Source organism: Chelon labrosus (genome assembly GCF_963514085.1).
Source record: "Chelon labrosus genome assembly, chromosome: 4".
NCBI lineage: Eukaryota > Metazoa > Chordata > Actinopteri > Mugiliformes > Mugilidae > Chelon > Chelon labrosus.
The window spans coordinates 5,935,020-5,959,421 of NC_140340.1; the positions used below are offsets into that span (position 1 = coordinate 5,935,020).

Genomic DNA, 24,402 nt, shown 5'->3' on the forward strand with positions numbered 1-24,402 from the left:
TAACTTGACTGATTCTCGGGCACTGTTAAAAAATCTACACTTAAATGAGAAAACCATGCTTCTCCAACCACATATGTCTTGATTCGGGCCTTACAAATGTTCTTGAACGTCTGCGTGTCAGGGTCAAGGGTATATGTGCACAGGCATGTATTTATTACATATGTGTGTGTGTTAGGTTGTGGCCTGAATGGATGTCAGGGCGGGATTACGCCAGCCCAGTGTCAGTGGAGAAGAAAGTCTGCACAGGCGGGCGGCCATGTTAATCATAAATCTTTATCTCACAATCCTGGCTGGCACATCCCTTCATTAAGAGACGGCCCCCGGGATTAGTGGAGCTAAAGCCCTGACATCAGGAGAGAAACATGAGAAACAAAGAAAATCCATCTATCAACTCAAACTAGTGTATTGTTTATTTTATATACATGACCTAATATTGTGTAGGTCTCCCTTGTGGTGACTCATCAGAGAATGGACATGGGCCTTCTGAGGGTGTCCTGTGGTGTCTGGCAACAAAATGTTGTTAGTGGGGGGGCCTTTGAGGGGAGGGGCCTACGTGGATCATCCCACAGATACTTGATCAGTTTGGGATCTAGTGAATTTGGAGGCCAGGTCAACACCTTGTGCTGTTCTTCATGTTTTTTTTTTTAGTTGTTCCTAAAGTGTTTTTATGTGTGTGACTGTGTCAGGCTGCATCCTGCTGGGGATGTCTGCTGCCATCAAGGAGTGTCATTGCTATGGGGTGGGGGTGTCTGGTCTGGTCTAGGTGGGTGCTACATGTCTAAGTAACATCCACATGAATGAATGCCAGGTCCAGAAGTTTCCCAGCAGAACACTGAATTGTCACAAGATGGTCAATGTTATTCACTTCTCCTGTCGGTGGTCATAATGTTGTGGCTGATCGGTGTATAGCTACGAATAGCTGTGATAGAGGGATTTGTAGCTATCTGATGCGTCTACAGTAGTACAAATGTTAAATATAAATACTGTACATGTATGAGGATATTATAGGATATAACATGAATGATTCAGTTTTCATTTGTGCATAATTACCTGTAAATATATGAATCATTGCGGTTTTGTTAGCTTAGAATGAAGCCTTCACATCTACACGTTGACCACATCCTCTTTTACTGAGCCTCCCTTGTTGTGCCGCCCAGAAGAGACAAACTAAACACTGACCCTAGAGCGTTCACAGTAGTTGCACAAGTGCTGATAAGTGACCACTGCGTGTATGCCGTGATGTCCCCTGGTCCCTCCACGCTGGCCGCGCACGATGACATGTGAGGCTTCAGATGGCGTTCTCGACGAGCGAGGGTGAACACAGAATTCACAGACATGACTGAAGGTTGTTTTTTTTGGTTTTTTTTATAGTTTAATAACATTCATTTCCAAAAGAAACTATACTGAAAAGACTGAGATAAAACAACAACATATCCAAAGTGTTCACAATGTTAACCTGAGAATTTAGTTTTTTTGCTTCTTTGCCATCATCCCTCATCATAACCTTGCTTTCCACTTGTTTTTTTCTTGGTCTACATACCAAGACATGTTCCTTTATTCTCCAAAATCCCTTAAAATAAACATCAACTACATGTAGTGCTCACAGGTCTACCTCTGAGTGAGTGCGTGACATGAAAAAAACTAAACAAAACGCAACGAAGGACACTGAACAAGACGGAAGGCGGTCGAGGAGACAAGCTATCGGTCTACGTGGTGAACACAGAGAAGGCTGGACTACAAATATATATATATATATATACAAAACCAGACACGACAGAACAAACTCCAAATATACTGTTTTAAATTAAAGAATAAATAAAAATACTTTATGTAGAATATCGGCCGGTTGCCAAAGCTAGATTAGAAGTGCTTGTTTTACAGTCGGCCAAATGACCAAAGTAAATTTCCTCAGGAACCTGCAAGGTCCGTGTGTCATTTGGTTGTTTTTTTATAAGAAAATGTACTGGTTTAAGTCAAGTATTTTCTAATATTAAGTGTTGAGCAGTGCTAGTCTAGTGTGCAAATACACCACACGTGTAAAAAAAAGAAAAGAAGCATTTTTATTCTACAGTTCGTCTACTAGTAGTCGGTCTACTGGAAGAGATTGGTCAAAGTCTGGACTCCGTCAGTCAGGTTGAGGCAGAATCTCCTCTCCTGATCCTTAGTCTCTGTAGACGGAGGTTGTCTGTCGGGGGGGCATGTGCGGCGGGTGGTAGGAGTCATATTGCCCCTCTAAGTGTACGTCATAGCCGCTGTGAGTCTGATACGGGACCTGGTCCACGGGCGAGGGGGAGTAGTGGTGCGGAGGAGGGTAGTGGGGTGAAGGCTCCTGTTTTGGCACCAGGTTGCTGCTGATGCTCAGGGGTGGCGTAGGGGGGCCGTCATATGGAGGGGTTCCCACGCCACCAGCGTTGTACTCGTTTGGCGAGTGGTTCTCGTACGGGCCTCCTTTCATCGCCCTCAGGTGAAGCAGGTGAGCCGAGTCAAAAGTGCCATACGGGGGACTCGGCAAGCCCGGAGAGGCGTAGCTCACCATGCTGCCACCGAGAGGGGCGGCGGGCGGCCGACCTCCGTGTCTGTCTTCGGGCCTCATCCCAGCACTGGGAGCTGGTCCCAGCTGTAAGCAGCCAGCCACCAGGTTGGACGTAGGCTGTGAGAGGCCCTTACACAGCGTGTCCATGAAGGACCTGCTCTCTGTGGACAGGCCCCCCTCCAGGGCCTCGGACAGAGCGCAGATGTAGTTTCGGGCCAGCCGTAAAGTCTCGATCTTGGAGAGTTTCTGCGTTTTGGAGTGGCAGGGCATGATGGTGCGCAGGTTCTCCAGAGCGTCATTCAGCCCGTGCATGCGGGAGCGCTCCCTGGCGTTAGCCTTTACACGCCTGGCGCGGAATCGCTCCTGCCGGGCCTTTGTCATCCTCTTTTTCTTAGGCCCTCGTCTTTTGGACTCGTTTTCGTCCTCCTGTCCTTCCTCCCCGTCCTCCTCCTCTTCCTCTGCATCCTCACTCCCCATCTCTCTGGGCTGCTGGCCCACTCCGGCTGCTCTGTAGCGGTGGTGCGACGAGACCGAGGCGTCTCCATCGGGTGAGCTCATGTCTCCGTCCATCCACTGCAGGGGGCTGACGACCTCCTCTCCCTCCAGTTGTCTCACGTATGGTTTAATCATCATAGTACTCTGAAAACAAGGAAACATATTTGTCAGCAACTGACAGCTTATAAGTGACCATCTGACATTTCAGAAAAACTGTAGTCCTACTGTCTGTTTCATTTACCAAGAGTCAGATTTAACATACTAAACATATGAATTAATAAAATATGACTTCTGATACAACCTCGCCAACGACGAGGTGGCCTTTCTGCACAATAAACACATTTATTTTTAATATGTCTGTGAAGGTTTTCAGTCCGACAAACAAAGCTAAACACAAAAACGGCAACAGTTTCAAATGACTAGTGGGTTTTTATTAGGAATATTTGTGTTTGGTGCCCACCTGGAAATTTTTGCCACACCCTGATGGGGTTTTCCATGTCTCCTTAATACTTCGCCTACCTTTTGCATGTCATGCCTTTATTTCGTGATTCATTTTCATGCAGGTTTTATTCATTTTTCTACAAATTCTTCCAGCGTTTTTAAGGTTTCCAGTGCCGTCGGTGTGGAAAATACTAAAATGTCAGGTTTTCGTTCATCACTTGTCAGGACTCCCTGGATCCATGGATAATGACGGTTTGTCTTCTTTTACTTCATATTATGACTCGTCGCTAATATTTCACTATGCAACTTCTGCTTTTTGACCGTTTTACCTAACTCCAGGACGTTTTTTCACAATTACATACACAAAATTGGCTTTGGCAATGACCCATTAACGTGCATAAATTAATTTGCACTTTTAGATCAGGACAGAAATAAAGGATTTAGTATTTATCTGGAAGACCATGTAGGGCTTTCAGTCTGACAGTTAACAAATCTAAAGTAGATTTTAAGAGCCTCTTTTTGGTGCTTTGTCAAATATTTAAGGGTTAAAGGGCACATTATTCCTAATTGTCTGGTTGTGGTCTTGTAAATGATGAGACCTGGAGGCAGTGAGTAAAAATGTTAATAATAAATAACAATAATAACCAAATTATGTCGTGAACCGTAGCTGTGATTATTCCTCAAACCGATTTCAGCACCGGACAGTTCCCTCCCCGAGCCTCAGGTGCTTTCATCTGACCCAAACATTAAGACAGGAGGTGACCTTTACTACTATATATAACAACTATCAATCCGATGTCTATTTCCTTCCTCGTATCCGCATTTAGAAAACTATTTTACCCGTTTTCTCCCCCCCCCTCTCTCCCCCCTTCTCTCCCGGTGTAATCCCCGTCCACTTGTGAACTAGTAATGCCTCGGCAAGATAAAGTCAGTGACAGGACTTCAATCTGGGGCATCGCAGGATTTACTCCGTGGATGAAGCGACGACCATGGGATTAAATTGGAGATCGAGGCCCCCCTCCCCACCCCCCAGATCAACAGACCAACAATCTGAGGCTCTAGATTGAAATGAAATAGACATTTTAGTAGGCAGTAAAAATGACTGTCTCATTGAGAAGCAATTTCCTGAATGCTGACTGAATCATATTAAGATAAGCCTTTATATATATGTGTATATGTGTAATGTCATTAGATACATTCATTGCCTGTTGACTTTATATGTATGCTAAATTGTTTTTATTGCAAAAAAAAAAAAAAAAAGAATCGTTGTGCCAAAATTCAGGTTTTCTAACTGGAAAATAAGTCACTGGTGCACCCAAAAGGAATATATACTGTCTGGACATCGCACTAAAAATTAAAAAATCCCTCAAAGTTACAGGCTCCGTGCTGAATAATTTGTGAAACCCGTTCTGAGACATACCCGTGCAGATGCGTCCTTCTCAGAGAGCCGGTCGGATGATGTCGGTTCTGTCTCCACGGATCACAGCTCGGTCTCTTCTCTGTCCATCAAAGTGCCGTGTGAAGTTGCGTGCTGCCTCCGAGCGTCTCAGTGCGGGTCACTCTGCGGGGTCTCCGGGTTTTAACCTCGGCGCAGGAAGCTCCTCCTCCCACTCCCATCCAATTCCTGACGCGCTGGAGAGAGATCGCGCGTGGCCGGCCCGTGGCTCGAGTGCCTGGAGTGTGTGTGTGTGTGTGTGTGTGTGTGTGCGGGTTCGTACTCGTGTGTGTGTGTGTGTGTGTGTCAGGGAGATGTGCATAAGCTCACTGAAAACAGCCCAGACAAACAGGAGGAGAGGCCCGGGCCTTTGTTGCTTTACGAGGGCGGCCGCCAAATCCGCAGCACGTTTGCATTGAGCGGTGGGGAGACGCGCTCAGCCGCATGAGCCTAACTGTATGTGACAGCTTGAAGTTGCGTGTGAGCAGGTGTTTGCTCCATCCCTTCTTCCAGCCATCCATCCCCTTGATAGGCCGTTAAACAAGTTCATCTCGACCAGAAGGGGTAAGTTTGGTCACATGAGGTGTGCACTTATACGCGCAAAATAATGACTTTGGGGATTCTTTCTATACCACCGCCCCCCCCCCTCATCTCTGCAGGATATAGGTGCTGGGCCTTAGCACCTATATATGTTAAATATATATTTATTTCCATCTGGAGAGACTGAAGGAGACTCTTTGATTTACAATCTAGTTTTTAAAGTTGAAATGTGCCAATCTGTGCAAGTTGCTTGCAGCAAACCAGCACCTTCCATAAAGACACTTAACATAAAAGTTTTATGTTTGAACTCAGTTCAAGAGTTCAAAGATTATCTTAGATAAAAAGTTAGGAAACAAAGCAAGTGGCGTAAATCTAAATGTTCCAAATGTACAGAATATGAAGTAAGTTACAGAAACGGTTCACCACAAATCATCATGTTATCGTGGATACTTTAATAAAAAAGAAATAAAAGAGAAATGATGACTGTCAGTAGTTTAAAGGACCAGAGTGAAGAATTTACCGCCATCTAGTTGTGAAGTTGCAGCCTACTGAATCACCCTCGCTCGTCTCCTGCCTTTCCAAGCATGCTGGAGAACGCCATCTGAGCGGGACCAGGGGACATCACGGCATACATGCAGTGGTCACTTATCAGCACCACTTGTGCAACTACTGGGCACGCTCTAGGGTCAGTGTTTAGTTTGTCTCTTCTGGGCTACTGTAGAAACATGGCGGCGCAACATGGGAGGCTCAGTAAAAGAGGACGTGGTCAACGTGTAGATGTGAAGGCCTCGTTCTAAGGTAACAAAACCATAATGACATATAATATCCTATAATATTCATACTATACATGTACAGTATTTATCTATAGCATTTGTACAACTGTAAAAGCATTGGACACAGCTAAAAATAATGTTTGCTCTGTATCTATACAGCTATCAGGCATAACATTATGACCACTGACAGGAGAAGGTCAGTAACATTGACCATCTTGTGACAATTCAATGTTCTGCTGGGAAACTTTTGGACCTGGCATTCTTTCGTGTGGATGTTACTTAGACATGTAGCACCCACCTAGACCAGACCAGGCACCCCCACCCCATAGCAATGACACTCCTTGATGGCAGCAGCCATCCCCAGCAGGATGCAGCCTGACACAGACACACACACAAAAACACTTTAGGAACAACTAAAAAAAAAAACTAAAAAAAAACATGAAGAACATCACAAGGTGTTGGCCTGGCCTCCAAATTCCCTAGATCCCAAAGTATCTGTGAAATGATCCACAGAGGCCCCTCCCCTCAACCTATAGGACCCAAAGGCCCCCCACTAACAACATCCTGTTCCCAGACACCACAGGACACCCTCAGAAGGCCCATGTCCATTCTCTGACGAGTTACAACTGTTTTGGAGGCACAAGGGAGATCTAGACAATATTAGGAAGGTGGTCATAATGTTATGTCTGATTGGTGTATGTAGCAGACAAAGAGAAACACCTCTGTATGTTTTCATTATCATATTGTGGAAGTAACAATTTGAATCTTGAATCTTCCGCCACTGTGATCCATACAAATCTGACATATTGGTCCTTTAAATCAAAATGTCGTCACATGAACATAAACAAGTTATTTAGGTCAGATTACAGAAATGAATCCTTCTTTTAATGTCATGTCCTTACGACCACAACAAGAAGAACAACTCGGAGGTCCTGTCAACCCTCATCATCTCTGGGATCAGATGTCATTTACAGCACCACAGGCTCTAACACGAGAGGCCTACGGTAGTTTTATCTGCGAACCCAAACTACTGTATTTTGCTTCTCCCTCCCGTCCTGTTCAATCCCAAACCGACCACCTTGCCCCACTGCTCCTCCCCCTGCGCCTTTCTCTGCTCTATTCCACACCTGCAGCCTGTGATGGGAATAACAGAGCAGGGCCTCTTGCATCCCCAGAGTGGAACTGGCAAGGGAATACGAGAGCCGAGGTCCCGTGTCCCCACTGCATATGCTCACAACACAGTTCGTAACAATGAAAAACGCCATTTGATTCAGTATTTGTCTTTTAGATCAGCAAAACTTATTTTATTTTAAGTCACAGAGTGTCGTCTGATCTTTATGTTCCAGAAGTAGCTCTCAAGTGTGGTACTTTAAGTGTGCCATGAGGTTCCCTGGTCGGGACTGGCCACACATGACATGAGTCCTGCTGCAGATGGTCTTAGTCTGCGGCTCAGATGGTTATCAATTCTCCACTGGCTGCCCACTCACAGGATAGTCCCTTCCTTTATGTTTAGACTGGAGTTGAGTTTGTTATAATACGAAAAAAAAGAAGGACGGATAAAACTTCACTCCAGTAAACACACAAACATGACCTTCCTCTGAATCCCCAGTGTTTCTGCGTGTGACAGTTGGGGAAAGAGGGTTTTGTCCATCTGTCGTACTGGAAGTCCTCGGAGAGAAGCCAGCCCCGCGGTGTGAACGGTGCGTATGTCGTAGCGTGTGTTTGTGTGTTTCGTGTTGAAGCGGATAGACTGCATGTGCAGCGATCACAAAGTTCTGCATTCAGCAGCGACGTCTGAGGTCACGTCAGCGGACTCGGACCGTACCCCCACGCCCTGCATATGTCTGCATCCACTTCAGAATCTATACCGTTGGTGAGAGTGGTGACAAAGCGGTCATCAAATTGTTCGGAAAGCGTGCAAAAAACGCCAGAGAATGAACGTTTCTCTGTATTTCATGGTTCCCCATCAACTTTAGAAATGGCCGGCATCTAAGCCAAACTTGAACCTCCCTCCAGCCCAGCTCCGACCCTGGGGAGACAGGGGTGATGTTGACCATGTGTCCTTCTACTAACCATCTCATTGATGGACCCCACTATTGGGTAAAATAGACCCCCTCCTCTGCCTGAACCCCTAAACCCCCTTAACCCTTTCCTAAACCCTCTGTTGGCCCCCCGTTGTGCGTGCTCATTGGCTGACCGCCTTCAGGCGTCCCTTTTCCACGGGCCCATTGTCTGGCCCCATAAGCAGCTTTGTTTCTGCATGTGCAGCTGGGATAGCCCGCTCAGCCATTAGCCGCAACACGCTAAAGGGAGAGCGGGATAATATAATTACAAAACAAAAGTCAGGTGGCTCACGAGATCTGCACATTTGTGGGAGATGCGAGGACACGCTGGCGGGTGGCCAGCTATAATTTGATTATGGAGTTGTGTGAGCGACAAAAGAAACAATTGAATCTTTTTTTTCCTTTTATTTGCCCCACCGAGATTTAATTTGATTCCACTGGGGCTTTAAAAAGAGGGCAGTGTGAAAAGAGAGAAGATTTACTCTTCTAATTTCTAGAGTCACCGGCTCAGAAAATGCAATAGGGTCTGACAAAATAGCAGGAGAAATTCTTCCCTGGGCTAACTTTATTGTCATGCTGCTGCAGCGCTTTGACTGCATGTGAGGCCCAAATCTGATGAATCGCTGAAGGCTGGAGTTTCCCTGCAAACTGACTGGTCTTGTGCTCTTGTTTTGCATGAATGCACACAGGCCCGGCGGACAATGGGATCAGTGGCAGATCCATCTCCTGTAATACTTTCTTTAAACAGGGCAGCAAGTGTGTCCCCCTGTTCTGTCGGCCGACCAGAATTTATCCTGTTAGTCACCCTAGATGAGTGAAAGAGTAAAATCAACCCCCATCCCAGCTGGACACACACACACACACACACACACACACACACAAGGATGCACCCATTCACACAAGCACACACACACACAGACACTTAACCCCACACTGGGGAGTTACGCACACGCACAGCTTTATGGACAGCTGATAAGAACAGGTTTAGCTGGTGGCTACTGTTCAGAGCAGGTCAAGCAGAACTAGATCTGTTAGTGTCTTTTTGTTCCTATAGTCCGTTCAGCAAAAGACTGCGTTTAGTTTTTTGTTTTGTTGTTGTTTTGTTTTGCTGTTACATACGGCACTAAGCAATTGTGTCAAGTGTGCACATGCTCTTACGACTGAAGGGTTAGCGTCCGCATTGTGCCCGCTCAGAGTTTATAAAAACGCCCTTTTTTTTTTTTTTATGCCCCATTAGGCGCAGCTTGATCTTGCGCCCCTGGAGAGCGCCGCATTCTCATGCTCCGTGCGGCCGCTCAGGAACGTTTCACTGCAGATGAGAATCAACTTTCTGGTTTACTCTTTGATTTATCATCATAAATAAATAAAAAATATCACACGGCTTGCTGTGGACGTCTTTATTATAGTCGGGAGGGAATGAGTCTTACATTTATGTCGCCTGCTAGCTTTCAAATTCAGTTGGGAATATGTTTTCATTTACACTTCTGCGTCAATTTGCTCATTGTTTAGTGAATAGTTTCAGCTCCTAAGGCGTGGCGGGATAAGCAGAGGCGATGAACTTCTTCCCGCCGTCGTAGAAAGAGTTCTCCCAGGTGTAGGTCTGGATGCTGAGCTCCTTCCCTCCAAGGCTCAGATAACACCTGAGGTTAAGGGATATCGAAATATAAATAAATCAGAACAGATGCATGTAAATAAATAAAAAATGTCACAGGACATGCAGGTTTACTGACCTTTTTCCGGGGCGAGTGATGTAGCACAGGCTGTAGAGGGCAAAGTCAAACTCAGGGCTGCTGCCGATGACCGCGGAGCCGACCTGCTTGAAGTAGCCGTCCCAGTTGAACTGCATCCCCAACACGTCAGGATAAGTTGTCCACTGATGGGCAAAAGAAAGACAATGAAGGTCGTTCTGTGCATATCACGAGGTAAATTAACGTATTAGTGTTCGTCGTGGACGCTTACAGGCCCGTTGAAGCTGTGGCTGTAGTAGTTCAGCAGTCCCTTTTTCTCAAGAAGATAAAACTGGATCCAGTTGTGGAAACCGGACACCTTCCCTCCCTTGATCTCTCCTGTTAGAGAACGTAGAGCCCAAATAATAAGAAAAAAATATACATATTTGCAAGCGTGTGTGGTGTTTAAACAGAAACCTGCTCCGCCCACACCTGCGAAGATGTGCTCAAAGCCGCTGGAGTCCTGCTTGCCGTTGTAGCGAGAGTACAGGCCGAACCACATCTTCTTCAGGTCCTGAAGGAACTCTGCCTCTGTCGTGTAATAGCCTTAAAATAAAGAATAACATCTGTTTAAAAGTGGATTCTCAGAGTCTGTTTGTGAAAGACTCTGAGAATAGGCCAAGACGAGCTGGCAAACGTGGACCCGGTTACCCTTGCTGTAGAGGAAAGCATACAGCTCCCTGCCCAGCTCAGTGTTGGACATAGTCTCGCTGAGGAACGTGTCCTGCTCAGCCAGCTGCTGAGAGGTGAAGCTCTCCGTCAGTCCGGTCACCCTTTGGTAGTTGTCCAGCAGAGCCAGCAGAGCAGCATAGGTAGGTCTGGAGAAGAGGCTGGCCTCGTCCACATAGTTGAACAAGCTGGAGGCACAAACACAGAAAGGTATGTGAGTGCATCCAGAACAAAAGAATATTAGGGAGGGAGGGAGTGAATGCTGCTCTGATAGAACTGTCTTCTCACGGTTTGGAAGAGAGATCCGTCTGGGAGCTGGTCTGGGAGCTGGACACCAGAGACTGAGAGTCGATGATCAGCTCTGAGGATGACGCCTTGTTTGAGTCCAGAGCGTACAGCGTCTCAGAGAGAGCCTTGATCTCAGCGTCAGTGGCCCCTGTCACCGTGCCTCCCGTGCCACCCGAGCCACCTGTGCCACCTAGGACACAGATAATATCTCATATTTCTGTCAGTAATTAATATGTTTTTTAAAATGTCAGCTAAGTACATTCACTTAGTTACAGGTGAGTATTATTTGTGTTGTATGCTGATTTATTCGTAGGTGTGGTGGTTAGCACTAATGCCTCACAACAAGAAGGTTCTGGGTTCTAATCCGGGATGGTTGTCTGTCTCTCTGTGTTAGCCCTGAGAAAGACTGGAGACCTGTCCAGGGTGGACCCCGCCTCTCGCCCAATGACAGCTGGGACAGGCTCCAGCTCCCTCAGAAAATAGGTGAATGAATTATTCTTCAACTCTAGCACAGTTCAGAAGAAAATAATATTCTCCTAAATTTATGAAACAACTATTAGTTACTGACTAGTTGCAAATTAGACAACACAGCCATGCCATTCAAAATGCTGTTTACATCAGTATGTAGATGGTATAAAATGTCAATTGTGAATACTTTCAGTTCATTTTGTTGATAATACTTTTAGAAAGTACTACGAGTACGTTAACATTGTAGTGTTTTCTACTGCTAAAAATGTTTGCTTTGAATGTGTCATGTGGCACAACAGTGACACCCACTGGTCATTTTAAAAAACGACAGATTGACAGAGAGAGGCTGGTAAATGGTGCTGAAAGCAATACGATAATTTTCTTAACTAAATGTACCAAAGCCACAACATAAGAATACTCCATCACGAGTAGAAGTTCTGATGTAAAGTAAAATGTGCTTGAAGCAGCGAGTACTTAATCTGCAGAAAATCGGTGCTCTCTCATAGATTATTATGTACTTTGATTGTGCAAACTTCCCTCCTCTACCGTGTTCGGGAGGAAGGACCCGAGTAGTCCCGAGGGAACACGAGGACAACAGAACGGCCACTAAGGCAACTAAACTAATATAGCACACCTGTAGAGCGTTGGACACCTCACCTGCGGTTATGACGGTGTTAAACGGAGCAAAGTCACCTTGTGCGTGAGTGCAAAGTAAATTGCATTATAATATGTCAGTTTGTAAAAGGTGCACGCTGCTAGAGCAGTGGTTCCAACCTAAGGGTCGGGGCCCTCCAGAGGGTCGCCACATAAATCAGAGAGGACGTGAGTAGATTGATGAGTAGATTAATTACCCTCTTAAGTTATTAAGGACAAAAATGTCCACTTCCAAAAAATAAATAAAAAAATAAACTGCTATAAAAACTTATAAAAACAGATTAATATTTTTTTCTGCTTTTTTCTGCATAAATCTCTTAAACAATATCCTGCTCAAAACTACCAACCATTCAATCATTTAGAGGGTTTTAATCCTTCAAATCCAGCTTGATTTTTTTTCATATTGTTGTACTGATCTGTTAGAAATTTGTATTCCAAAATCTGTCACATCCTGAGAGCTTATCAGATATTTTGCGAATAAAATAAAAAAGTCACTAGTAACTAAAGTTGTCAGATCATGTAGTAAAAACTAGTCTTTCTGAAACTAAATGTATAAAGTGGCATAGAATGAAAAATATAAGTATTCATGCCTCAAAACTGTATTTAATGATAACAACTATTTTAAAAAATCTGACACTATATATATATAAAAAATAATAATAATCCATCATAATCAATGTTGTTGCTAATCATCAAATCAGATCAACAAATCCAAGACTGTAATAGCCCCACAAGAAAAATCCACTTTGCATTCGGTGCTGCCATCAAAAACATAAAGAGTTAAAAGGATTAAAAGATTTGTGTAAAAAAAGCAGAAAGAAATATTAACATATGCTATTTTTATGGCATTTTTATAGAGGACACTTTTGTCCATTTATGGTAGCAACGCAGCTATTTTAAAACAGGGTATGAGGGTTAAATAATTGTGTTTAGCAGCATTATAGTCTAATTATTTAAATACATTTCATATAACTTGATAACTGGACTATAACACTGCTAAATAAACTGAGACACTTTCATAAACTACAGTTCAGCACCACAGCGCTCAGTGTTTTACTTTTGCTCGGATTCGTCGCCACACTGTGTGAAAGTGACCAGGTGTGGTCAACCAACAAACGTGGCTGGCACGTGCCACAGGGTGAGTCGTGTGTGATACAGTCAAAGCCTTACCGCTGCAGAGGGTTGAGTAATCTACAAACACAATATATATATATATATATATATATATATATATATAAAATAATGTTAATTACAGTTACAATTGTTGTACAATAGCAAAGATTAATTTTACGCTGAGTGATTATGACCAGTGGCTCTTACTTTCTTAGTAATGAAAGGATTTGGATAAATCATGAAGCATTTTGTCGACGACACAGAGTGTTGATTTCTCGTCAGCTTTTAACTGTACGCAGCCTTATATTTTAGCTAACAAGCTCTCTGAAATACCCGGCCTTGACTCTGGTACTATATGTTGGCTGGTCGACTTCCTGAGATCACAAAGAACTTGTGTCACTGGCACCCTGTGTGATGCCGTGACATGCTATACAGGCTCACCCCAAGGGCGTGTCTTGTCACCTTTACTTTTTGTGCTGTACACGAACGACCGTCGGAGCACAGGTGATTCAAGGTTTCATAAACTACAGTTCAGCACCACAGCGCTCAGTGTTTTACTTTTGCTTGGATTCGTCGCCACACTGTGTGAAAGTGGCCAGGTGTGGTCAACCAACAAACCTGGCTGGCACGTGCCACAGTGTCAGTCGTGTGTGATACGGTCAAAGCCTTACCGCTGCAGAGGCTTGAGTAATCGCTGCAGCAGTTGTTGTACTGGGAGCACAAGTCGTTGCAGTGGCACTGGTTCTGAGCGTTGTAGGCCTCGCCGCACCTGCCGTTACAAGACAAGCCTGGATCTGGAGGGGGAAAAAAAAGGTGTGTGAAAGTGACCAGGTGCCGTAAACACGTGAGATAAAACACAAACAGAAGCTGGGGAGCAAACCGCGGTGAGATTCTGTGTGGCACGTGAGCCAGGGTCAGTGGTGGGTGACAAGGTCAAAGCCTTACCGCCGCAGAGGCTCGAGTAGTCGCTGCAGCAGTTGTTGTATTTGGAACACAAGTCGTTGCAGTGGCACTGGTTCTGAGCGTTGTAGGCCTCACCACACCTGTTTTTACAAGACGAGGCTGCCTCTGGAAGAAAATGAAAGAAAGGTGCGCGCAGTACATATTAGTATTTTGAGTTTTCATCAAAAAAAGTGTGTTTTGGCAGAACTGCAACACAAGAGCACTTACCCTTGCATTCTGTAGAGTAGTCTGAGCAGCAGTCTCCGTATTTCTCACATGGTGGGTTACACTGACAGGTGTAAGCGCTGTCTGTTCCATAACCACATCGACCCACACATGAGTCCAAGGTGTCTGGAAAGCAACAGGATCTCAGTCAAACAGCAATGCATGGATATCCTATTTTGCGTTACATGACTGTAGTAAAGATTTAAAGCTGGCGATGATGACGATAGTAAAACGGAAAACTCTCTTACTGCCGAATCCCTGGTGGAACAGGGTCACGCAGAGTACGAGGACAGCAGTCACCTTCATCTTGGCGCAGAGGCAACCTGAAAACAAGGTGATCGGACTGCTATCAGGACCTCCCTTTTATAGCGACGATCTCATGACCAATCCAACTGTCACATAAACCCAGCCCAGGCGACATGCTGTCACTCCCTTAGTCACAATTCTTGTGGATAAAAACACTCAGGTGTTGCATTTTAACTTCTGATCATAATCCTGATTTGTTTATTTACGCAGGTTATAGGTACGGTATGGCGCGTTGGAGAACAAAGCTGCAAAAGGGCTTTAAAAGAGCGTGTTAAAAAAAAAAAGAATAATAAAGAAAGCCTATCTCGTCTCTGTGAAACTGCACACCTGCTTTAATGCGTTAAAATAAGACCGTATCAAGTTATGCGCCGCGATAACACGTTCAGGTCTTTGCCAGTTTGGTTTAAAAATAAAATATTCAGATTTCAGTCATTTAAGCGTAAAACGTGTGTGTTTTATGGCTTATTGCAGGTTGCATGGATTCTTCACGCAATACACAATAAGATTCATTTAACATACAGTTGTTCATCTTTTCATCTTCTCTATTTCTCCCTCCAGAATGACCAGATGCTGTATTTCACAGGGTTTATGCAATACGACTCGGAATACCTGGAGATGATCACATGCTTCAGTATCTCTAATCATGTTAGGGTCACATGCTCCTGTGGAACTGCAAACACAATATATATATATACAGAGAGAAAATAATGTTAATTACAGTTTGTACAAGAGCAAAGATTACTTTTACACTGAGTGATTATGACCAGTGGCTCTTATTTTCTTAGTAATGAAAGGATTTGGACAAATCATGAAGCATTTTGTCGACGACACGGAATGTTGATTTCTCGTCAGCTTTTAACTGTACGCAGCCTTATATTTTAGCTAACAGGCTCTCTGAAATACCTGGCTTTGACTCTGGTACTATATGTTGGCTGGTCGACTTCCTGACTATGAGATCACAAAGAACTCGTGTCACTGGCACCCTGTGTGATGCCATGACATGCTCTACAGGCTCACCCCAAGGGCGTGTCTTGTCACCTTTACTTTTCGTGCTGTACACGAACGACCGTCAGGGCACAGGTGATTCAAGGTTCATTGTTAAAGTTGATTCGGTTATTGTCAGGGTCCTGCAGTACCAGGAAGATGGGCATGACCCTGTGATGGACGATTTCTTTGAACGGTGCAGTAATTCATGCTTACAACTAAACGTCAGTAAAACTAGAAATGCTGATCGATGATTTTCGAGATTGTAAGCCAGTACAAGTATTTGGGCACCATTTTGGATGACAAACTGACTTTTGAGACCAACACGGACTATATCTGCAAAAATGCCAACCACTGTGGCACTGTAAATTGCTCACTTTATCTGTGTTTGTATTGCCTAATTCATCATCTGTTATCCATCTGTATAATATGTTTATAGTACTTCATTCAATCATTATGTATATCCTGCTCATTCACCTGTATATATGGTCTCACCTGCACATAGGTTTTGATCTGTAAACATTGTCCATATGGTGTAAAAACAACCTGTACCATACTACTTATACACCATAATATTTATATCACGTGCACTTACTGCCTATTGCACTTCTGGTTAGATGCTAAACTGCATTTCGTTGCTCTGTACCTGTGCATGTGTAATGGCAATAAAGTTGAATCTAATCTAAAAAAACTGTTATTTTTAAGGAAGCTGAGGGATTTTAAAGTCAACAGATCACTTGTAAAAATGCTTTATTTATCCTTTATTGAGTCAATCCTAACCTTTGCAGTGATTTGCTGAAGGTACGGGAACCTTAGTGTCACTAATAAAAATTGGCTGGGCAGTATTGCCAAACTTTGCCAAAAATAAATCACTGACACTAGCGTGCAGCAGCTTGACAGTGTTTACCAAGCAAGAGCCATTCAGAGGGTAAAGGTCATTTTAGCCGACCCACATCACCCTCTGTATGCTGAGTTTCAACTTTTGCCATCTGGAACGAGGTATACCTTCCAAGCCAAATCAAACAGATAGCTCTGATCATTTGTTCCCTCAGCGGTAGGGTTTCTAAATAGGCTTTCAGCATGTCCTTGCACTGTAGGCTACGTATATGGTCATGATAACTCGCCTGATGACATTTATTATTTATATCTATGTTTCTGTGTATTGCACTGTACTGTTTTATGGTATGATTTTGACTGTCGACTGCTGTTGCAAATCAAATTGCAAAAAATTGGGACGATAAAGACTTTCTAATCTAATCTAATCTTATCTAAATTTCATTCCTGCTGTCTTGAGAAGAGAAGGAGTTAAGCGTTTGACAAAGAGAGGAGGAGAACAGCGAAAAGAAAAAAAAACATTGTCATCCTTCCCAGAACTCCAATGACTGCCTGCTCTGGCTGGCAGTCATTGGAGTTCTTTACGTGGCTGGAGTATACGCTGGAGTATATGCTGTAATTAACTCTAACTTCAAGTCCAGCAACTGGCACACCCAGAGACAAAACACGCAGCCAGAGGAAGGCAGTCATTGGAGTTCTGGGAAGGAATGTATGCGCACATTGGAGAAACAAACCCATTCACAAACCTATGACTCAACCTATGATCTGCAGGGCAGGTCTCAGCAGTCCACTGAAAGACTAGCAGACATATTTTAGCCGGAAAGGATTAAAACTGAAAAATCCCTCTCTAATCAGAGGAGGTAGACTGGGACACCAGTTGTTTTTTTGTTTTTTTTTAATTCAGTCAGTTACACACACGTTACACGCCCAGTAAAGGTTTGAGTCTGGAGATTTCCCAGACCACGTGAACCACTCAGTGGAAAAACAGAACACTGACTTACATGTGAGTTGCAAGTTGGTAACACATACAGATGTTTTAATGGAAGTCTAAAATCCCCACCAGTCATTAAAAACTTAAAGAAGCTGTACTGATAAGTGCTGATAAGGTGAAGTAAACATCAGAGATGCTTTGCCACAAGCTGCAACTGCAGGAACTACACTAACTATGGTGATTCAGATCTTCTTCTGGTGTGGTATTCCTTGGAGCGTCCACGTTGTTGGAAACCCTTCCGCATCATCAGCAGGGATCTCAGGTTCACCGGTGTTTTGCCCCTTAACCTGTACACCTCGCCTGAGTGGGGCAGTGAAGACTGACTGGCCTTCACCTGCAGACGGGTTCCAACTGTGGGTTCTCTTCAGCCACAGCCATCTTGAGCTTCACTCGGTTGCTGCGGCTGTGTCCCCGGTGGCTTTCTTCAGCTGTCTGGGCTTCAGCCCAACCCTCTGGAGGAAGTAGCGCACCCATTTTGCTGGGAACCCGACTTCAGTGGAGATGGTTGCGTGTCACCCTTTTAAAACCGGTTTGTTGATCAGGTCTTGGTATTTGGCTTAACGTGTCTAGACTCTCTTCCCAGGAACTCAGCAACTATGATGGTTTTTGTGCTCCTGGATAGCAGGACCATGTCTGGTCGGAGCGGGGTCACTGCCACGTCCTGTGGGAAGACAAGCTTCCTCTTCAGGTTTACACTCAGCTCCCAGTCGGAGGTGCGTTGCAAGGTGGGTTCTAGGCCGCCGTGCCGGTCTTACGAGCCTTGTCGCCTTCCCTCCCAAAGGTTATGATTTCGGGCAGTTGGACCTGGTTTTTGTTGGCTTTGACTCGCTACTGTTCCACCCATTTGGCGATTTCCGCAAGAACCTTATCTTGCCTCCATCTGTAGCTCCCTTCTGCCAACGCCTTTGGACAACCGGTCAGGATGTGGTTCAGTGTACAGGAGGCTGCTCCAGTGTCTACTAGAAAGTTCAACAAGTCAATATACCTTATTTTTTTAATTTTCAGGATCATAAATGTTTAGGTTCAGAATCGTGCAACATATTGTAGAATATAAGTATATACTGTGGACCAATATAAGTACCTGGAAGTCGACATGAACAGCAGACTGAACTACAGTGTTGCTGTGTACAAGAAGGGACTGAGTAGACTCTATTTCCTGGGTATTTGCAGCAAGTTGCTGGAGATTTTCTACCAGTCTGTTGTTGCGAGCGCCCTCTACTTTGCGGTGATTTGTTGGGGGAGCAGCACCAGTGAAAAGATCAGAAGTAGAAGTAGGATCGACAAATTGATCAGAAGGCTGGTCATGTCATTGGCAGTGAATTGGAGACGTTTGGAGACGACAGGAGGACACTGGACAAACTGCTCTCCATCATGGACAATCATCCACTACACCAGACAATAGAGGGCCAGCGGAGCTCATTCTCCAACAGACTGGTCCAGCTCCGCTCCCACAGTGAACGCTACAGGACTTCTTTTATACCATTCTAAGTCCGGCTGTACAACAACTCACCTTTCTGTAACAGATAACTCCATTGTCATTGCGCGTTACTATTGCACCCATGTTGTTGCAGGTTAGTTGAAAATGTCATTCAGTCCCTTTGTTTTTTGTCCTCCTCCCCCCAAGTGAGTGGTGGTTAAACAGTCTGATGGCACGGGGGACAAAGGAGTTCCTCAGCCAGGGAATGGACATTGAGCAAGTGGACTCTTATAAGTACCTGGGTGTTCGTCTCAACACCAAATTGGACTGGTCTCACCACACTGATGCACTCTATAGGAAGGGACAGAGCAGGCTCTACCTTCTGAGGAGACTGAGGTCTTTTGGAGTGAAAGGGGCACTCCTGAAGACCTTCTATGACTCTGTAGTGGCATCAGCCATCTTGTATGGAGTGGTCTGCTGGAGCAGTGGCATCACAGAGAGGGAGAGGAAGAAGCTGGATAAGATCATCAGGAAGTCCAGCTCTGTCCTGGGCTGCCCCTTGGAGTCAGTGAGGGAGGTGGGTGACAGGAGAGTTCTGGCTAAACTGTCCTCCATGCTGGACAATGAGTCCCACCCCCTGCACGGTGACCTGACAGGACTAAGGAGCAGCTTCAGTGACAGACTGCTTCACCCTCGATGTGTGAAGGAAAGATACAGAAGGTCTTTCCTTTCTGCTGCTGTTAGGCTCCACAACGAGCACTCCTAATATGTGCAATATATCTATTATTATATCCTTTCTGCTGTTGCAAACTGCAATTTCCCCATTGTGGGACGAATAAAGGTTTTTCTTATCTTATCCTTATTTGTCCTGCACCTTGGGCCTATTGCACCTTACTATCATTCCTATCCATATAATATATATTCTTCCATCATTATTTCTTGTACATTAGTTCATATGCTAATTTGTACATTTTTGCTTGTAGTATTTTTATTTTATTTTACTCATTTTCATTTTCATTTCATTTTGTTTAATCTTTCTTTTACTTGTGGTCCTTAAGAGTGTTTTTTTATTTGCAACTAAGCTACAGTGAAAAAGCAATTTCCCCTGTGTATCAATAAAGTTTATCTAAGTTTATCTAAGTCTAAGTATGAATTGCTTTAGTTTTTTACTGGGGGTCGTGGCCGCAGAGGTGCAGTTGTCCTCCTCTACGTTAGGGGGCGCTGCACTGCAATAAATAACTTTGCGGAAACCTTTTTGTCCCTGTGCGGCTTCCGTCCACAGCGTGGATTTCAATGACATTCTGAGCTTTCATAAGACAGTTCATTTCTCCAAGCCGTAAATATGTCCTTAGCCTTTTTATTCAGAGCGGTTACAAGAGACGTTGCAAAGGTGAGCATTTAACTGCGCTTTAAAAATATATTTATCTAAAGACTGAGCCGTCGTTAGCTGGTTTAAGTGTTAGCCGTTAGCTTCCTTACTTTCTGATATATGAGCCAACCTCTATGAATTACACCTGGCTGTTCCTTCTTGTTTCATGCTAGTTAAATATTCCTGCATATGACCGTATGACAATACTTATGTATGTTGTGGTTTAGTTTCCCCTTAAATATGCAGGGGATCTGGTTTTATTTATGTGGTTTTTAAAGTTGTAGTGTGTGTTCATCATCTGTGATCCCCAGGTCAACATTTGCCAGCATGTCCAGTCAATCCACACAGGATGTGAACTCCTGGCAGCAGAGAAAGCCCTCCTGATGAAACTGCGGAAAAGCACCGGCTACACTTTCATCAACTGCAAGAAAGCCCTGGAGAAGTTTGACAATGACATAGCACAGGTAACAGATCCCTGTCAGCAGTCAGCAGGTGTGGTGTATAGCTGTGGATGATTTGGGGGGACTCATTACTTTGCCTTAACTTTCAGGCAGAGACCTGGCTACATGAGCAGGCCCAGAAAGAGGGCTGGAGCAAAGCAAACAAGCTGGAGGGTCGCAAAGCCAAGGAAGGTCTGATCGGTCTGTTTGTAGGCGATAAAGCGGCCGTGATGGTGGAGGTAAGGTCATAGCTGCAAGGATTTCAGTTCAGCTGATCTGTCTCCCGTTTGCCGGCATTCACTGACGTCTCCGTTCTTGTCTGTTTGATGCAGGTGAACTGTGAGACGGACTTTGTTGCTCGCAATGAGAACTTCCAGCAGCTGGTTAAGGATGTGACATTTGCCACCTTGGCTCACCATCGGAGTAAATCACAAGGCCAGACAGGATATGTGAAGGTAAGGATGCACACGGAGATTAGAACTAGTGAAAGCTATAGGTTTGATGTGTGGGAGGATCTCTTGTCTCTGCAGTACTTTTCTATTCCAGCAGTTGCTTCAGTCTTTATTAATGTAAACCACACCACTTATATTTTGGTGAATATGTGCATGCACTGTTCATACAACTGCATATGAGAAGTTGTTCTTGTGATTTTTCTCTTAAGTAATTACTTCAAACTTAAGATGTCATGTGCAAATTAAAATGAGACCAAAACATGAATGTAAAATCTGTTTTTGTTTTTATATTTCTTTGTAAAATGCAGTGAGGGATTAAAAATTCATGAAAGTTGCAGTGAAATGCACAGATGGAGAATACATTTTTAACAAATGCTGTTGTTATTAGTGGGATTATTAGTTAATCTGGTGTTTGGTAGGTTAAAAAAATGAATGCTTCACACATTTCTCATCTGTCATGTGCCCTACACATTTATTAATTAATTAATTCATCTTCTGTAACCACTTGTCCTGTGAATGGTCGCGGGGGCGCTAGAGCCTATCCCAGCTGTCATGGGGCGAGAGGCGGGGTACACCCTGGACAGTCGTCAGTCTATCGCAGGGCCACACTATTAAACAATTAAATTGAAATTAAAATGTCCTCGTGCGTCTTTGCACTACACTTATTGTAAACCTTTTAATCCATGTTCTGCTGGAGGTGGGATTGTAAAAATGTGTGCTGTCAGTCGGTTTCTTTTTGCTGTAACCTGTTTGGCAAGGGCTCAAATGTAACACATGCTCATTGATACAGTATGACTAGACCTAGCTATAAACTATAGGTCTAATTTAAGCCTTAAAGGGGAACTCCGGCGCAAAATGAACCTGGGGTTAATAACACATGTGTACCGAGTTCGACCGTTCTCTGGTATTTGTTTTCATGTATTTGTTTTGTTAGTCAAATGTGACCAGTTTTCTTGCAAACCGCTATTTAGCGTATGACGCTAGCCTTCGGGGCACACCGACACATAAAAAGAAATCGCTATTTCTATACCGCTAACAAGGCTCACAATATCACCACACTTACACGGTAGCATAACTCGGGTCTCTACATGTAAACCGAAGCATTGAGAACTTTGCAAGTATACAGGCAGTTTATTAAAAAAGGAACACAGTACCGTTCGCGTCTGGCTCGCATATCCAGGCGGGCGCCATCTTGGGGAAACTGAACTGTCTGTTGCCGGAAGAAAGCACTGAGAGCATAGAGAAGCACTGAACGAAGAGAGTTCAGTTTCCCCAAGATGGCGCCCGCCAACGGTACTGTATTCCTTTTTTAATAAACTGCCTGTATACTTGCAAAGTTCTCAATGGTTCGGTTTACATGTAGAGACCCTAGTTATGCTACCGTGTAAGTGTGGTGATATTGTGAGCCTTGTTAGTGGTATAGAAATAGCGATTTCTTTTTATGTGTAGGTGTGCCCCGAAGGCTAGCGTTATACGCTAATTAGCGGTTTGTAAGAAAACTGGTCACATTTGACTAACATAACAAATGCATGAAAACAAATACCAGAGAACGGTCGAACTCGGTACACATGTGTTATTAACCCCAGGTTCATTTTGCGCCGGAGTTCCCCTTTAACTCAGGATGTCAGGGTGCTAACATGCTAACTTTGTCTGTTTCAGAGTGTCCTGGGCGGTGATGATTTAAGCAAACTCAGAGTTGGTGAAGGAGCTTCACTAGCTGACCAGGTGGCTCTCACAATAGGTCAGTAAAAATATATATATTTATTTTTTTCAAAAGGATTAAAATAGTTCATTAATGCATGAGAAGCTGTGTAACAATCAGTCATTATGCTCCTGCTGGAATGAAACATCCTGTACAGGAGAGCAGGTAACTTTTGTCTGCTGTGAGTTGACCCTAAGTGCTTTTTCAGGCATGTACACAAAGATGTTGACTCGCAACTTGTTGATCTGACTGAAGACATGTGGAGACAGGGTTTTATTTATTTGCCTTTTCTGTCTTCAGTAATTTAAAGCAGCTTTAATCAGTTATTTTGCATTGGAAATGTGTAAAACAAACGTGAAAACAATGGAAAAATGTGAATTGGGCCACTCCTGGTGAAAAACATTCGACATTCTTGCAGTTTCAGGTCGTTGTTTATCTTGCAACTTTGCTGTCAGTCACATATCGGTTGGTACATGTTGGTGGAGTTGGACAAATCTGATTGTGCGGGATACACCAAATAAATGATGTTTCTTTCCTGTATGTGCTGCTTGAATGAATAGGTTACGGTTTTCTAACAAATTTGATATGTCAGCAAGAATAGTGACGACGTGTTAGTTCTAATGAGATTGGCTTGATGTCATTTAATCAGCAGCGACGTGAAAGGAAAACGAGTAAATATAATATGAACCGTAAATGCTGTTTTTCTGCACGGATCACACAGAAATTAGCATGTTTCAGGTTGATTAAAGGTTTCTTGTTTCTTCTCAGGTCGCCTTGGTGAGAACATGTCAGTGAAGCGGGCGGTGACGGTGGGCATCCCTGCTGACTGGCACATCGGCTCATACGTACATGGCGGCGTGAGCGGTCAGACCGAGGTGGCCATGGGCCGCTATGGGGCCCTGGTCGTATTTCAGGGTGGAAAGGAGGGCGAACAGGAAACATTAGGCCGTAAACTGGGACAGCATATAGTGGGAGAGGCCCCCTTGTCTCTGGGCAACATGGACGACCTGCCCTGCGGGGAAAGTGAGACGCGCCTGCTGCCTCAGACATTCCTGGTGGACCCCAGCAGGACTGTGGCACAGTTCCTCAGGGGTCAACAGGCCCGAGTGCTGGACTTTGTCCGATTTCAGTGTGGCGAGACAGCGAGTGAAGAGGCACAGTGAAGGGAGGGGGAATCATTCATCCAATATAATTTAAGTCTTTGTTTGTTGAAATGAAAGGAAACATTTATTATCTAAAGTATAGACAGTCACACAGCGTCTTCATGAATTTGAAAAACAGCACTCGTGCCTGATGAAATTACAGATTCAACAATAAAACGTTTTATTGTGAAAAGCTTTTCTCCATCTGTGTCCATTTGTAAATACTACATGAATACTAGACAATAGATGTCTACATGGTAGCACACTGGAAAGTGCCAAAAAACTGTCACATGTTTTTATACACAGGTTTTTACCTATGAGACTAAATGTGAGTAGATTATTATCTCTACAGTTAATCTCTACAAACATTAGAAAGTCTAATGCGAGGCCGGCTGATAG

The 24,402-nt window shown here is 44.1% G+C and overlaps 3 protein-coding genes across 3 annotated transcripts; 1 reads left to right on the forward strand and 2 right to left on the reverse strand.

The window, feature by feature from the left end:
• Window positions 1–2,161: 2,161 nt before the first annotated feature.
• LOC311486481 (neurogenic differentiation factor 4-like) lies at window positions 2,162–3,166 on the reverse strand (the record flags this gene model as incomplete). The annotated part of the gene is made up of 1 exon (XM_084542349.1): window positions 2,162–3,166. One exon carries the CDS (start codon window positions 3,164–3,166, stop codon window positions 2,162–2,164), a length of 1,005 nt encoding a protein of 334 aa, XP_084398475.1.
• A 6,515-nt stretch (window positions 3,167–9,681) lies between these two features.
• endou (endonuclease, polyU-specific) lies at window positions 9,682–14,672 on the reverse strand (the record flags this gene model as incomplete). The annotated part of the gene is made up of 10 exons (XM_084542340.1): window positions 9,682–9,920; window positions 10,011–10,153; window positions 10,240–10,346; window positions 10,440–10,553; window positions 10,659–10,864; window positions 10,965–11,145; window positions 13,871–13,993; window positions 14,145–14,267; window positions 14,370–14,492; window positions 14,615–14,672. 10 exons carry the CDS (start codon window positions 14,670–14,672, stop codon window positions 9,806–9,808), a joined length of 1,293 nt encoding a protein of 430 aa, XP_084398466.1. The 3' UTR covers window positions 9,682–9,805.
• Window positions 14,673–20,167: 5,495 nt separating this feature from the next.
• Window positions 20,168–24,207, forward strand: tsfm (Ts translation elongation factor, mitochondrial). Its single transcript, XM_084542568.1, has 6 exons — window positions 20,168–20,288; window positions 20,579–20,731; window positions 20,818–20,946; window positions 21,040–21,162; window positions 22,819–22,900; window positions 23,630–24,207. The coding sequence occupies exons 1-6, from the start codon at window positions 20,241–20,243 to the stop codon at window positions 24,022–24,024; spliced, it is 930 nt and encodes a 309-aa protein (XP_084398694.1). The 5' UTR covers window positions 20,168–20,240; the 3' UTR covers window positions 24,025–24,207.
• The last annotated feature ends 195 nt before the right edge of the window (window positions 24,208–24,402 follow it).